Source organism: Trachypithecus francoisi, unplaced genomic scaffold, assembly GCF_009764315.1.
Source record: "Trachypithecus francoisi isolate TF-2019V2 unplaced genomic scaffold, Tfra_2.0 Lachesis_group11, whole genome shotgun sequence".
NCBI lineage: Eukaryota > Metazoa > Chordata > Mammalia > Primates > Cercopithecidae > Trachypithecus > Trachypithecus francoisi.
This window is the reverse complement of record NW_022681456.1, coordinates 1,116,946-1,132,647: the sequence shown is the minus strand read 5'-3', so window position 1 is coordinate 1,132,647 and position 15,702 is coordinate 1,116,946. Positions and strand designations below refer to the sequence as shown.

The following is a 15,702-nucleotide window of genomic DNA, read 5'->3' as shown; positions in this document are numbered from 1 at the left end:
CCCTTCTCCATGCAGCTCTGGACCCCGCCCACCCCGCCACAGGACGACAGTGACATCTATCTCGACTCGGTCATGTGTCTCATGTATGAAGCCACTCCCATCCCAGAGGCTAAGCTGCCCCCCGTGTATGTGAGGAAGGAGCGGAAACGACACAAAACAGACCCCTCAGGTGCACATCCGAGGGCACGCGTGGCCTGGGCGGGCCCCGGCCTGCAGAGTCCCTGCATGTCAGCCGCTGTCTGCTGCCTGCTGTCTGCCTGTCTGCCGCAGGGCGAGTGCTCACACGCCCATCCACTGCCTCTCAGGCCCTGTGCACAAGTTCTGTTGTTTCCAATGAGGAAACCTTCATGTTTCCTTCTAACTGACCGTGAAGACCTGAGAGTAGGTCTGTCTTTGGCAGGTGCTTTCTGCGGCCTCTTTGCCCAGGCACCTCCAGACTTGCCCAACCTGTTTCCTTTGTATTTTGCCTGCCAATGTGGAGTCTCCTGGTTTACTGGCTTGCTGAAGACAGCCTCTCTGTTCAGCTGCAGGCAGGAAGAAGAAGCAGCGTCACGGGGAGGCAGTCGTCCCCCCTCGGTCCCTGTTTGACCGAGCGACACCAGGCCTCCTGAAAATTCGCAGAGAGGGCAAGGAGCAGAAGAAGAATATTCTGCTGAAGCAGCAGGTGCCATTCGCCAAGCCCCTGCCAACTTTTGCCAAACCCACAGCCGAGCCTGGTCAAGACAACCCCGAGTGGCTCATCAGTGAGGACTGGGCGCTGCTGCAGGTAGGTGGGCATGGTCTTTGTGCCAGCGGTCACGTGTGGTCATTTTTCTCCCTCACATCTGTGCTTCCAGCTCACTGTGATCACTTTGCGAGGAGTCTTTGGCAGGAGGGAAGACTTTCTGACTTAGAGTGTATTCGCCTGTTTTACCTGAAACCTCGTTCTCTAGGCTGTAAAGCAGTTACTGGAGCTGCCTTTGAACCTCACAATCGTGTCCCCTGCTCACACACCTAATTGGGATCTTGTCAGTGACGTCGTTAACTCCTGTAGCCGAATCTACCGCTCTTCCAAACAGTGCCGGAATCGCTACGAGAACGTCATCATTCCACGAGAGGAGGGGAAGGTAAGCACGGTCTTGTGTGTCCTCCGAGGAGAACACAGGCAGGTGTGGGGGCCGTGGCCTACAGTATCAGCTCCAGTTCTGCTCTTCACTGACTTGACTCCTTCATCCCTGCGGGTCTGCGGTGAAGTCCATCTCCTTGGGCTCCTGGTGGACCCAGCGAGGTCAGGTCCCTGCACTGTGCCTTGCCTACGGCACGAGCAGTGATGGAGGTGTTCACACTGTGCTTGGTGTTGGCAGCAGGCCTCATACCTGAGGTTTTATCTGATACCAACGTTTGCACCGCCATTGTCATTTCTAAGATAGTGTAGGTGTCATCCGAATACTTGGCCGTATATATATGTATACATTTTCGCTTTGTAACCCAGGCTAAAGTGCAGTGGCATGATCTCAGCTCACTGCAAACTCCACCTCCCGGGTTCACACCATTCTCCTGCCTCAGCCTCCTGAGTAGCTGGGACTACAGGCGCCCGCCACCACACCCGGCTAATTTTTTGTATTTTTAGTAGAGACAGGGTTTCACTGTGTTGGCCAGGATGGTCTTGATCTCCTTACCTTGTGATCCACCCGCCTCGGCCTCCCAAAGTGCTGAGATTACAGGCGTGAGCCACTGCACCTGGCCGATATATATACATTTTCAACAAGGTTTTGGATGAATGAAAAGACCTCTCACTGGGTTTTGATCATGGCATACTTAAATGAGGGTGTCATCCAAATACTTGGTCATATATAGACAGACATTTTCAAGAAGGTTTTGGGTGAGTGAAAAGATAAGCTGTCTTGCTTTGTTTTGATCATAGTGTACTTAAAGAAAAGTCTGTTACTGGTACCTCTGCTATTCCGGTACTGAATGACTGGCTGGCTGCAATGGTTTGACAAACGTAATATTTCCTGTTTCAGGGTTAACTATAAGTATTGCAAGTGTTTGTTTACATATAGTATAGTCAAATCATTGGTCTTTCATGTAAGAAGTCAGCTGTGTGGTTTGTAGCTTGACCCTGGAAGAGTCCAGGCAACTGGTCAGTAACATGTAGGCGTGCGTGTGGCGTGCCTTCCCTCGAACTGAGTAATCAAGTCTCCGTTGTGCATCTGGCTTTCTTCAGGCGGCTCCTTCTTGCTGCTTGCCTGCCTTTCTCGCCTCAGGACCGCATCCAGAGCCCCCACACCAGCAGCCTCTGCATGCTCTGCTGTGCCCACGTTGCCGGTGTCCACACCCCTCGGGGGACGTGCTGTCTCACTTCCAGGGCACTTGCCATGCTGGTGTGTGGGGACCACTGCCTTTCAGTTCACCTCGTGGAGCCCATCCAAACAGGAGCTGTGGGCACGTCTTACTGCATGGGACAGGGTGGGGCAGATATAGTAGAGGCAGGCATCCAGTACTTTTACTATATTTACTTTTGTTTCTAATTTGTGAGAATTACATTTTCTCCATAATAGCCAGATCCATCCTCAGGATGCAAACATCACACTTAATTTATTTCTGTACCCACTCTTTCAGTCATCTCCATTTTTCTAAAAATACTTGTCTGAAAATAAAGCATTTTTTTGTTGTTGAACGTAGAAAAGCAAATTTTCTTCGTAATACCACTTTGTGGTCGCTTCATCAATAAGACTTCCTGGAATCTTGCATTAATTAGGTTTTCTGTGTTTCGGAAGCGTTTGTATTAATAGTCATTACTTTATTATGGAAAAAAGTAAAGCTAAAATATTGTCTTCTTTTATAGCTGATTTATGAAGCTAATCCAGAGAAAAAGGCAAAATATTTGTAAAGTTTGAGGGTGATGTTCTTTTTTTTTTTTTTAGACAGGAGTTTCACTGTTGTCACCTAGGCTGGAGTGCAGTGGCATGATCTCGGCTCACTGCAACCTCTGTCTCTCAGGTTCATGTGATTCTCCTGCCTCAGCCTCCCGAGTAGCTGGGATTACAGGTGCATGCCACCACGCCTGGCTAATTTTTATATTTTTAATAAAGTTGTGTCCTCTACTGCTAGAAGAATACCCTAAATTTCACCAGGTTGGCCAGGCTACTCTCGAACTCCTGACCTCAGATAATCCACCCACCTCGGCCTCCCAAAGTGTTGGGATTACAGTCATGAGCCACCACCCCCAGCTGCGGGTGATGTTCTGAATAAGTTGGAGCATTTTGTTAAGAGCCTGTGCACAGAAACGTAGAGTAAGATTCAGTCTTAACCTATATTTTAGGAATCAACAGAAACCTGAGACCTAGAATTTTCTCCAGGGCCTCTCCTTCTGTATGTAGAGGCCATGACTCTGCATTAGAGGACCCCACGGTGGCTTGTCGAGCTCCCTAAAGGGCATCCTGAGCCTCCGTGTCCCTCACGCCCTGTGGAAGCCCATGATGGTGACAGTGGTCAGATGTGTGCGTGAGTGGGACAGCCCCACCTCTCAGAGCCTGCGGGACTCCGGCAAGCCATGTGGGACGGGGCATTCGTGCCTGGTTAGAGCCTGCACAGGAGCTCTGTTACCAGACACACAGTCTTTCCGCCTCTGGCCTGGCTCAACCTGGCCATCTAGCGTCTTGTGTGATAGACCCGGTCTCACTCTTATGCACCCCTTCTCCCTCCTTCCCTTTGCTTACTCTTAGGGTGACAGAAGGAGGAGAATGCTTCCCGGTATGGTGCAGTGTTCTGGGAGGAGACTGCTATGGCCTTGCACATTGGTTTCTAGTTCTGGTTGTCCTTAGTGTTGCCTTCAGAATTTAGGGCATTCCTCTAGCAGTAGAGGACACGTGTGCACACAGACATGTATGCTTGTACATGCGCAGACACACCTGTACCTGGGCCTGTGCTGCTGTGTCATGTGAGAGTCTGGGTTTTCGCCTTGGCACACACTCTTTGACCAGAGTTTAGAGGAGCTTGGGGGAAGAGCCCTGGGCAAGGAAGGAGGTGCTGGAGCCCTGGTCTTGACTTGTCACTACCTCTGTAACCTTGCACAGAGAGTATGCCTGGGACGGCTGTTCACTTCACAGGACAAGGAGTTGCTTTAAAATTCTGCAGGATGCTAAGATGTCTTGGGAGCAAGTAGCCCACAATTGAGTGGCCCGTTGTTTAGCTGTGCAATTTATGAAGGAAGGACTGCCAGGCATAAGCACTGCTAAAGACCCCCAAGAATGTACTTTGAGACACCGCTGGGCATGCGCCAGCCTCACTGTCCACCATGGGCAGAGGACAGTGGTGTCCATGGCGGTCCACGCTGCCCCTTGGTGTTACCAGGTGAAGGCTCACAGCCTGCTCCGCACGGTTGCCTGCCGTGTGACCTCAGGCACTTTGCACACCTATTTTGTTCCCTCTCCCTCTTTGGGTGATGATGGGGCTTATGGGAGAGAACACCTGGAAAGGGTTAGCGTGGACTGGGGAGTGTCATAGCAGTCGGCTGTGACAGCCACTTAATGCCGCTGCTGTTGGGTTATGCTGGGACTTGGAAAGAAGGCCCAGGAAAGGGAAGTTTGTGTTCAGCCATGGGGAGTTTAGTCTCAGATTCCCACCCAGTGAGGCCTGTGTCCCGCGCAGTCATCTGTCCATGCTGCCTCATTCGGATGCACTCTCATCAATTTTGTTGCAGAGTAAAAACAACCGTCCTCTCCGTACGAGCCAGATCTATGCCCAGGATGAGAATGCCACACACACCCAGCTGTACACGAGCCACTTTGACTTAATGAAAATGACTGCGGGCAAGAGGAGCCCCCCAATCAAACCTCTGTATGTTTCCTGAGAGCTCATTTTATGTTAATTATGACTGAGTAGATTGCGTGAAGCTTGGTTTTGATGTATGTTTAACATACGCTTCTTCAGATATTTCCTTTATTTAATACTGTCTCACCGTCTATACTGCAGGCTTGGCATGAATCCTTTTCAGAAGAACCCCAAGCACGCGTCTGTGTTGGCAGAAAGGTATTTCTCTAGTCATGATACATTTGTTACTGTTTGGAAGGATTTCATTCCAGTGTCATCTGAGTTCAGCGAGTTCAGCAAATCGTTGTGCACTTGGTGTGTTCAGGCATCAGCTGGACATGGCAGTGCACAGAACCTGCAGGAGAGACGGTGCTTCTCCTGCCGTGGGCTGGGGTGTGCATGGGGCGGCCCCTGCCCTGTCTCTGTGTTGCAGGGATTGTCCTTGCTGGCCCTCGGTGGGGCAAGACGCTGACGGACACGATGAGTGTGCCAGGGCCATGTGGCCAACCCCAAGGGGGGCTTTCTTCCTTGCACCCCACCTCTCAGGCACTGATTTTGTTAGCCCTATCTTAAGAACGCATCATGTTTAGCAGTGTGTGTACTTGCCCTGAAGTTCTACAGGGGAAAAGAGGAATGGATGAATGGATGGGTAGAGAAGTGGGTAGATGCAAGAAAGTAAATGGGGTAAGAATTGGATGGCAAAACCCCAGTGTGGAACCTTAGTGCCAGGCACATGGGTGTCTGCTGCGTTTCTGACTGTCCGACTCTTCCCATAGATGTTGGAAATGCTGGGATGAAATGGTGTGTATCTGGTTTAGGCACTGTTGTCACACAGTGGCGGATTTGGGAGGCTTCCTTGTTCTGTGGCTCCCTTTCCACACAGTGGTGGAGCGATCTTTGTCAGAGGGAGTCGGCCCAGGGCCCATCTCCTCAAGTCTCCAGGACTCCCTCCTGCCCATGCTCTGAGTCGCCTGGCCCTGGCTTTCAGCCCCTTGGTGCTCCCTGAGTGTGCTGGCAGCCGCGCCTCAGGCCTTCACTTAACCGCCCTCGTGAGATGTTTTCAGAGCATACTGTTGAGAATTGCAGCCCTGCCCTGCTGTTTTCCTTCATAGCAGTCAGTATACGTCTTCAGACCCACTGCACGTTTTACCTGTTTGTTTTCTGATGTGAGTACTATGATCGTTGGGACTCTAGTGTCTGGGAGCCCAGACCAGGTGTTTGATTTATGTTGTTGATTAAATGAAGAGTTAATTCACCCAACTAATATTTATGGACCTGCTGCGGGCCTGCACGGCGTGGAGCCTGGGCATTCCCAGGGCAGTGAGACAGGCTCAGTCCCGCCCTCCCTTTACCTCACTGGAGGGCGTCCTCACAGAATGAATAGACAGTGATTTTGCTGAGTACAGTGCAGACACATGAGGTGGGCTGTGCGTTTTGGGGACTGCCACCAGTTACCCTGGGGATGTGTTCAGAGATACTTCTCCTGGAGCATGGGAGAGCTCGGCCTCAAGGAAGAGGACTCAGCGCCAGGCCGAGGACAAGGTCCAGGTGGCTCGATCTCTTGCAGGGCACGTTGGGCACCTTGCTTTATGCCCTCGTCTCGTGGGCTGGGCTGGAGCTGCCCCAGCCCCTGGCAGCACGGGGTTTCTAGGGTACTTGGTGCTTGTCCATCTTAAAATGTGCCTGTGTGTTTTTAACCTTTGCATCTGTCTTTCAGTGGAATCAACTATGACAAGCCACTGCCTCCCATCCAGGTGGCGTCTCTCCGTGCAGAGCGAATCGCAAAAGAGAAAAAGGTCAGCACCCTGGGCCCTTCTGCTTGAGTGGGAAAATGTGGTGGCTGTGACTTCATCCAGGGGGTGTGCAGGCCGGGTCTGCCCCTCCAGTGGCTCCTCTTCCTTCCCTGCCCCTCAGGCTCTGGCTGATCAGCAGAAGGCACAGCAGCCGGCCGTGGCCCAGCCGCCCCCGCCCCAACCGCAGCCCCCGCCACCCCCGCAGCAGCCACCACCACCGCTGCCACAACCACAGGCAGCGGGCAGCCAGCCGCCAGCAGGGCCACCAGCTGTCCAGTCTCAACCCCAGCCACAGCCCCAGACCCAGACGCAGCCTGTGCAGGCCCCAGCGAAGGCGCAGCCCGCAATCACGACGGGGGGCAGCGCGGCCGTGCTGGTGAGCAGGGACCTCCTCACGGGCTTCCCGTCCACAGGAAGTCACCCCCACCCGCACTTGATTCAAGTGCTTTCTGTTAAAACGAAGCTTGTTGCCAGTTCGAGCACATTTCCAGGCTGTAGACCTTCCTCTGAAGAAATGGGAAAAGGCTTAGTCTCATCCCAGAGGAATTGTGTGTTTTCGCCCAGATTCTGCCATTTCACTCCTCCAAGGCTTTTGTGGGCTTAGTGGCTTTATTGGATTTGGCAGGTAGAGGCAGCTCCTTTTAGTGGAGGTGGCTGGGAAGTTTGGAATTGCCTGGGTTTTGTAAAACATACCTAAACATACCTGTGACGCATTTACCTCTTGACTTCCTACACACTTAGAGAGCAGGTCCTGTCTGTGCTGGTGTCTCCTGAAAGCATGCCCATGTGTGCTCACTCATACACATCAGTCTTTAATGCCTGTTGTAGAAAAGCTGTAAAGTGCACGAGAAGCGTTGTGAAAAGAAAGGCAGGGTGTGGAGCTGCAGACTGTGGCCATGCACACCACATGCTGTGGTGCATGTCTGTACTGTGTGTGTCCATGTGCCACACAGAGCTGAAATCATATGCAGAGAATCACACCTGCAGAGAATAGGAGCTGTGCCAAATTGGGAAAACCCACACTTTGGACTACCAGGCAGGCATAAAAATATTTTTGTTACGTAGAACCATTTCCTGCAGTCGTTTTTAGAAAATTGTTTGCTGTAGTGGAATTTTCAGTGTACTCAGGCAACTTCATTCCTCATCTGTTCAAAAGAGATCTTTGTGAATGCCTACTTGGTGCAAGATGGGCAGTGCCCACACTCTGGAGCCATGTCCTACAGGGGAGGGAGGCAGCCAAAGAGATCATTTTAAATGCTAGCAGGAGGAGTCAGGGTGGCACAATGCGGGACTGGCTTGTTAGGAAACACCTTTCTGAGGAGTTGGCATTTGAGCTAAGGCCTCAATGAGAAGGATTTGGTCATGAGAAGAACAAAAACAGCAAGTACAGAGGTCCTGAGCTTGGCTGATATGGGGGCCAGAAAGGTCAGTGCGGCTGGACTCAGGTGGTGAGGTACAGAGGGTGGATGAATGGAGTGGAGAGACAGAGGAGTAGAGGGACAGTGGGGTGTGGGGTCAGCAGGGTGGGGATGGAGGCACCCCGGGGTAGAGGTGGAGGGTCAGCGGGGTGGGGCTAGAGGGACAGTGGGATAAGGGTGGAGGGACAGCAGGTAGACAGATGGTGGGGGCACCGCCAGGTGGAATGAGTTGGGGAGGTTGGGACGGGTGGCTGTGTGACTGTCGTGGAGTTTTGATTTGATTCTGAATGAAGTGGAAGCCTTTGGAGTGTTTATGCAGGGGAGAGCCTGACATGAAATTCAAATTTTTTTTTTTAAATAGGCAGGAACCATTAAAACATCAGTTACTGGGACAAGCATACCCACTGGTAAGACAAATACAGAGATGCTGAAATGTGGACCCCATTTCTCCTGGCACTGTTGCCTTATGCCCGCCTGTCTCCGCAGGCACCGTGAGTGGAAATGTGATCGTGAACACCATCGCAGGGGTCCCGGCTGCCACCTTCCAGTCCATCAACAAGCGCTTGGCATCACCAGTGGCTCCTGGAGCCTTGACTGTGAGTTGCCCTTCACCTGGGCCATGCACCTTGACTGCATTCCGCCAAAATTATTTGCTTGTCTGTTAATTCTTACTATTTTTAAGTATTCCATTGGTGAAAAAACTGTCTAATTTGAATTTCATAAAATAAGTAGCTGATCAGTGTGTTGATTTCAGAAACATTCACCTGTTTGGGGGATGGTTTCCATTCTGTAGGAGGGATGAAAATGAGGTGGGGTATGTGTGTGTAAAGTGTAGGGGTGTATGTGTGTGAGGTGTAGGGGGTGTGTGTGAAGTATAGGAGTGTGTGTGTGTGAGGTGTAGGGGTGTGTGAAGTGTGGGGGTGTGTGTGTGAGGTGGAATGTGAAGTATAAGGGTGTGTATGTGTGAGGTGTAGGGGTGTGTGTGAGGTGTAGGGGGTATGTGAAGTGTAGGTGTGTGTGTGAGGTGTAGGGGTGTGTGTGTGAGGCGTAGGAGTGTGTGAAGTGTAGGGGTATGTGTGTGTGAGGTGTAGGGGTGCGTGTGTGAGGTGTAGGGGTGCGTGTGAAGTGTAGGGTTGTGTGTGTGAGGTGTGGGGTGTGTGTGAGGTGTACGGGTGTGAGGTGTAGGGGTGTATGTGTGAGGTGTAGGGGTGTGTGTGAGGTGTAGGGGTGTGTGTGAGGTGTAGGGGTGTGTGAAGTGCAGGGGTGTATGTGTGTGAGGTGTAGGAGTGTGTGAAGTGCAGGGGTATATGTGTGTGAGGTGTAGGGGTGTGTGAAGTGTGGGGGTGTGTGTGAGGTGCAGGGGTGTGTGTGAGGTGTAGGGGTGGTGTGAAGTGTAGGGGTGTGTTGTGAGGTGTAGGGGTGTGTTGTGTGAGGTGCAGGGGTGTGTGTGTGAAGTGCAGGGGTGTATGTGTGAGGTGTAGGGGTGTGAAGTGGGGTGTGTGTGAGGTGTAGGGGTGTATTGTGAGGTGTAGGGGTGTGTGTGTGAGGTGTAGGGGTGTGTGAAGTGTGGGGGTGTGAGGTGTAGGGGTGTGTTGAGGTGTAGGGGTGTGTGTGAGGTGTAGTGGTGTGTGAAGTGGGCTGTGTGTGAGGTGTAGGGGTGTGTGAAGTGTGGGGGTGTGTGTGAGGTGTAGGGGTGTGTGTGAGGTGTAGGGGTGTGTGAAGTGTGGGGGTGTGTGAGGTGTAGGGGTGTGTGTGAGGTGTAGGGGTGTTGAGGTGTAGGGGTGTGGTGTGTGAGGTGTAGGGGTGTGTGAAGTGTGGGGGTGTGTGTGTGTGAGGTGTAGGGGTGTGTGTGAGGTGTAGGGGTGTGTGAAGTGGGGTGTGTGTGAGGTGTAGGGGTGTGTTGAGGTGTAGGGGTGTGTGAGGTGTAGGGGTGTGTGAAGTGTGGGGGTGTGTGAGTGTAGGGGTGTATGTGTGAGGTGTAGGGTTGTGTTGAGGTTTAGGGGTGTATGAGGTGTAGGGGTGTGTGAAGTGTGGGGGGGTGTGTGAGGTGTAGGTGTATGTGTGAGGTGTAGGGGTGTGTGTGAGGTGTAGGGGTGTATGTGTGAGGTGTAGGGGTGTGTTTGAGGTGTAGGGGTGTGTTGAGGTGTAGGGGTGTATGTGTGTGAGGTGTAGGGGTGTGTGAGGTGTAGGGGTGTGAGGTGTAGGGGTGTATGTGTGAGGTGTAGGGGTGTGTTTGAGGTGTAGGGGTGTGTGAAGTGTAGGGTTGTGTGTGTGAGGTGTAGCGGTGTGTGAAGTGTAGGGTGTGTGTGAGGTGTAGCGGTGTGTGTGTGAGGTGTAGGGGTGTGTTTGAGGTGTAGGGGTGTGAGGTGTAGGGTGTATGTGTGAGGTGTAGGGGTATGTTGTGAGGTGTAGGGGTGTGTGTTTGAGGTGTAGGGGTGTGTTGTGAGGTGTAGGGGTGTGTGTGAGGTGTAGGGGTGTGTTTGAGGTGTAGGGGTGTGAGGTGTAGGGGTGTATGTGTGAAGTGTAGGGGTGTGTGTGAGATGTAGGGGTGTGTTTGAGGTGTAGGAGTGTGTGAAGTGCAGGGGTGTATGTGTGTGAGGTGTAGGAGTGTGTGAAGTGCAGGGGTATATGTGTGTGAGGTGTAGGGGTGTGTGAAGTGTGGGGGTGTGTGTGAGGTGCAGGGGTGTGTGTGTGAAGTGTAGGAGGGTGTGTGTGTGTGTGAAGTGTCCCCTCCCTGTAGGATTTTAGGTAGGAGGTAGGTGGGATGTGAGGGTCCGCTGCTTATTCTGTTGCCGCAGGTGCCCCCCATATGCTTGTCACTGTGCCCATGTGGGGAAGCTGAGAGATGACGGGCCTCTTGGGGGCATGGTTTTGGGGGAGGGAACACGGCATCACACAAGGGCATGGCTGGGTGTGTGCCAGGAGCAGGCGGGCATGGGAGGAGTGGGCAGTTTCTACGGAACGTGGAGACTCCAGGTGTGGGAAGTGGTAGGTGCAGCCCACCCAGGTGGAGAGGAGGTGCCTAGGCAAAGGTGCAGAGCCATGTGGTGCCCTGGGACCAGTGCTTCACTCGGATTTTTCATCATCAGAACCAAACACAAGTGAGAATAAGGAGCTCAGATTTGTATCTCGGTTTTCCAAATAGTTCACAGAGCCAGGGCAACACACCCTGAATGAGAAGAAACCGCGCTTCAAAGTCAGTGCTTTGGCAAGTAGAATGCAGTCCCTCTTGGGTTTTGAAAAGCGTCTTTCCTGTAAAGATGTCGTTGCTGTAGTAGCAGGTAATGGGGCATTGGCAGGATAGATGTGTGGATGATGGAATTGGATAGAGTCCAGAAATAGACCCCCTCCCCAACACACAGACACACATGCATGTGCGCGCGCACACGCACACACACACACACACACACACAGATTTTCAGTTGACCTCAGTAAAAGTGCCAAGGAAATTCAGAGGTGAACAGACTGTCTTGTCAGCAAATGGTGCTGTAACAGTTGGGGGGCCATGTGCAAAACAATGAGCCTTGGCCTGTAACTCACACTGAATATGAAAGTCAAGGCCGGGCGCGGTGGCTCAAGCCTGTAATCCCAGCACTTTGGGAGGCCGAGGCGGGCGGATCACGAGGTCAGGAGATTGAGACCATCCTGGCTAACACGGTGAAACCCCGTCTCTACTAAAAAAATACAAAAAACTAGCCGGGCGAGGTGGCGGCGCCTGTGGTCCCAGCTACTTGGGAGGCTGAGGCAGGAGAATGGCGTGAACCCGGGAGGCGGAGCTTGCAGTGAGCTGAGATCCGGCCACTGCACTCCAGCCCCGGCGACGGAGCGTGACTCTGTCTCAAAAAAAAAAAAAAGAAAGTCACTGCAGGTGGATCACAGGCCTGTGTGTAAAAGCAAAAACTACACTGTAAGCCAAAATGGTAACATTTCTAGGAGAAAATCTGTGCTGCTTTGGTTTAGGCAAAGATTTCTTAGGATACCGGAAGCCTGTGAATCATGAAGAAAAATTAATACATTAGGCTTCATCAAAATTAAGGATTTCTCGTCCTTGAAAAATAGTAAGAAAATGAAAAGCATAGACTGGGAGAAAATATAAAGATTCTTCAACTCAATAGTGAGAAAACAAGCAACTTTATAAAATGGGCAGAAGATGGAGCAGTCACTTCACCAAGAAGATAGAAGAATTAGATAAATACTTGAAAAGGCGTGCAACGTCATTAGTCATTAGGGAAATGCAGATTTTTACAACCACAGTGATACAGCATAATGTGCCTAGGAGAGTGGCTTCAGAAACAGAAGGCTGGCAGTAATGGAAGCAGCCAGGAATCTCTCACAAGGCTGTGGGAATGCAGAATCCACAGTCACTTCTGAAAACAGTTTCATTTTTTCTTATAAAACCAAGCATATTCTTACCATTCAGCTTAGCAGTTCTGCTGCTAGGTATTTCCCCAAGAGAAGTGAAAACACCAGAACGAGAACCCTCAGCACCAATATTTATAGTGACTTTATTCGGGATTGCTGAAAAAGAAAACAGCCTAAATACCCTTCAGCTGGTGGATGGGCTGATAAACCATGGTACATTCCTACAGCCCAGTCCTACCAAGGAATACCAAAGAATGAACCCCTGAGACATGCACCTCCGTGGTGGACTCTCAGATACATTTTGCAGCTAAATGAACAGTTTCAGAAGGCTTCATATGCTGTATGACTCCGTTTAAATAACATTATAAAAATGGTAAAACTAGAGAGACAAAAACACAGATGAATGATTGCCACGTGCTGGAGGTGCAGGAGGGACTCGACTATGGAGAGGAATACGAGAACGTTGGGAGTGGTGGGGTTGGCAGTAGCTACATGATGATAATGTGTCCGTCAAAATTCAGAGGACCACATATTATACTCTCTGTAAATTACCCTTCAATAAATCCCTGTAAAACACTCTTAAGCGGTAGAATATATAAAAACACAATTTTTCTAGTATGTGACTTTAAGATTATTTCACTTTTCTTTGTGCTTTGCAGTAAACAACCTCAGGCTCAGTCGCTGCAGTAGATAGTAGAAGTTGTTAGACCTGTGGCGTTGGGAACATCCTGTATGACCAATACCACTGTTGCTGTGAGGGTACCAAGCCAGAATCACTGCATTTAGCGTTTTATTTTGAAAAAGACCTGTTCTTTGTGGTATTTTAAAATGTAAAGCATTTCATTCATGACATATTTTTGTGTGGCTCTTAATGGACAAGACATTCTTCCTGGCACTGTGGGCCCAAGACACAGTGTGCTTTCACGAGGGCCTTGTAGTGCTGTGCCTAGAACATGAGAGAGGTGCAGATAGAGAGTAGTGGTGGGCATGTAGGTGATGGTACTCGGGGGATTCAGAGAAGGCTTTCAGGAGAAAGTGATATTGGGCTTCAGGAGGACAGGAAGTGCATCATCCACAGAACTGGCCCTTCTGAAGGCAGGGCCAGTCGTGTGAGCGGGGGATCTGAGGGGAAGGGAATGGTGTGCATGGAGAATGACGTGTTGTTCTGTTTGAATGGAACACAAAAGATACTAACAGAGAAACAGTGGTTCCCTGCCTTTAAAACCATTGTTACTGAGTGGCTTCTGTGTGCTTGGCACTTTGTAAAATTGAGGTTAGATTGTACTGGGCTTTGGATATTGGGCCATATGGGTTTTTTTTGTTGTTGTTGTTGTTATTGTTTTGTTTTTTATTTTGAGACGGAGTCTCGCTCTGTCACCCAGGCTGGAGTGTAGTGGCATGATCTCGGAGTGGCGTGATCTCAGCTCACTGCAGCCTTCGCCTCCTGGGTTCAAGCAATTCTCTGCCTCAGCCTCCCAAGTAGCTGGGATTACAGGTGCCCGCCACCACACCTGGCTAATTTTTGTATTTTTAGTACAGATGGGGTTTCACCATCTTAGCCCAGCTGGTTTTGAACTCCTGACTTCATGATCCACCCACCTCACCCTCCCAAAGTGCTGGGATTACAGGCACGAACCACCACGCCCAGCCTAGATAGGGATTTTATTCACCAGGCAGTGGGGAGCCCTTAACAGTCTTAGAGCAGAGAGATGTTCTAGGAAAATTAATGTGATACTACATATCTAGAATTGATTAGGGTAGAAGAGGCTAAGGAGAAAAGAATTTCTTTTTTTCTTTTTTTTTCTTTTGAGACAGCATCTTGCTGTTGCTCCGGCTGGAGTGCGGGGGTGCAATCACAGCTCGCTGCAGCCTCACACACACAGGCTTAAGCAATCCTCCCGCCTCAGCTTCCTTAGTAGTTGGGATGCGAAAACTGTTTAGTCCAGAAAAGGATGACTTCTGTTTCTGGTAACAAGATGAGTTAAGTTATTTTTATACCACCTCTTAATGAGAATAACTAAAGTTATTGGATAAACATTTTTAAAGCTTCAGGGAACTGACAAGAATAATTAATTATCAGGCCCAAATCTAAGCGGGGGAAGAAACTCAGAGAAACAGGATTCATTGAAGTCATGTTTGCCTTGGAAATAAATTTCAGCTTGTGGGATGAGGGAACTCAAATTCAAGTCCAAGGCTGGGCCAAGGTGGAGAATCTAAAAAGGAAACTACTGATACACCGGTAGGGTCCCAGGTGGCTAAACCCTTAGGGCGAGAGTGAACCAGAAGCAGAATCCATCTGCCCTTGGCCTTCAGGGGTCAAAAGAAGAGTTGCCCTTGGATTGAGCAGTGGCGCATGGTGGGGACGGCCCCTGAGAGGTTAAAGCCACAGGTCAGTTTGCAGCTCAAGTTGATATTACCTTAAAAGTGTCTCCGGCACTCCCTCACATCAAGTGAAGTAGACCTGCTTCACTGGGCGTGTTCCTGTGCAGCCGACCAGGAACAAATGCAGATTCTCTCTGGAGGATTATGCTTTCTTGACTTCTGAGAATCTCCACAAATAGTTTTCTAGTATAATACAATATAATAGAATACAAAATAACTAAACAGAGAAGAAATGGCATTGTGAGTGAGAATCAGCGGAATGGCAGACACTGGATAGGGCTGCAAAGATGAGCGATATTGGGATTATCAGGTTTAGATTTTAAAGGTTAGCCTTTCAGGCTGGGCGCGGTGTCCCATGCCTATAATCCTAGCATTTTGGGAGGCCGAGGAGGGCGGATCAGAAGGTCAGGAGACAGAGACCATTCTGGCTAACACAGTGAAACCCCATCTCTACTGAAAATACAAAAAAAAAAAATTAGCCAGATGTGGTGGCACGCGTGTGTAGTCCTGGCTACTCAGGAGGCTGAAGCAGGAGAATCGCTTGAACCTGCAAGGCGGAGGTTGCAGTGAGCCGAGATCACATCATTGTACTCCAGCCTGGGTGACAGAGCAAGACTCCGTTAAAAAAAAAAAAAAAGTTATGCTTTCTATTTTAAGGAAATAAAAGAGAAGATTGAGAATATCTGAATATCTGTAATCAGGAAACTGTATATAAAGAATATAGAGAACTTTTAGAAAAGTCTGGTTATCAAAGTTGGGGAAAACAAACCAAACTTATGAGTGAGCTTTAATATCACACAATTAAGGAGAAAATGAGGGAAGTGGAGGCAGAATCAGAAGACATCCTACACGCAACATGGGATGACAAGATGACACATGGAGGACTTGGTGTTGGGGCCTGATAGGTGGTTACTGTCAGACAGAAAATTGAGCAGAGTCAATATTTGAAGATG

At 50.1% G+C, this 15,702-nt stretch overlaps 1 protein-coding gene across 1 annotated transcript in view; it reads left to right on the top strand.

The window, feature by feature from the left end:
* The window catches only part of LOC117089164 (E1A-binding protein p400-like), a 127,930-nt gene that overhangs the window by 100,569 nt on the left and 11,659 nt on the right, over nt 1-15,702 (top strand). Inside the window, 9 exon segments of the mRNA XM_033220068.1 lie at nt 16-169; nt 525-766; nt 933-1,106; nt 4,685-4,821; nt 4,957-5,013; nt 6,512-6,590; nt 6,709-6,963; nt 8,367-8,412; nt 8,492-8,601. Coding sequence (XP_033075959.1) covers nt 16-169; nt 525-766; nt 933-1,106; nt 4,685-4,821; nt 4,957-5,013; nt 6,512-6,590; nt 6,709-6,963; nt 8,367-8,412; nt 8,492-8,601 — 1,254 coding nt within the window.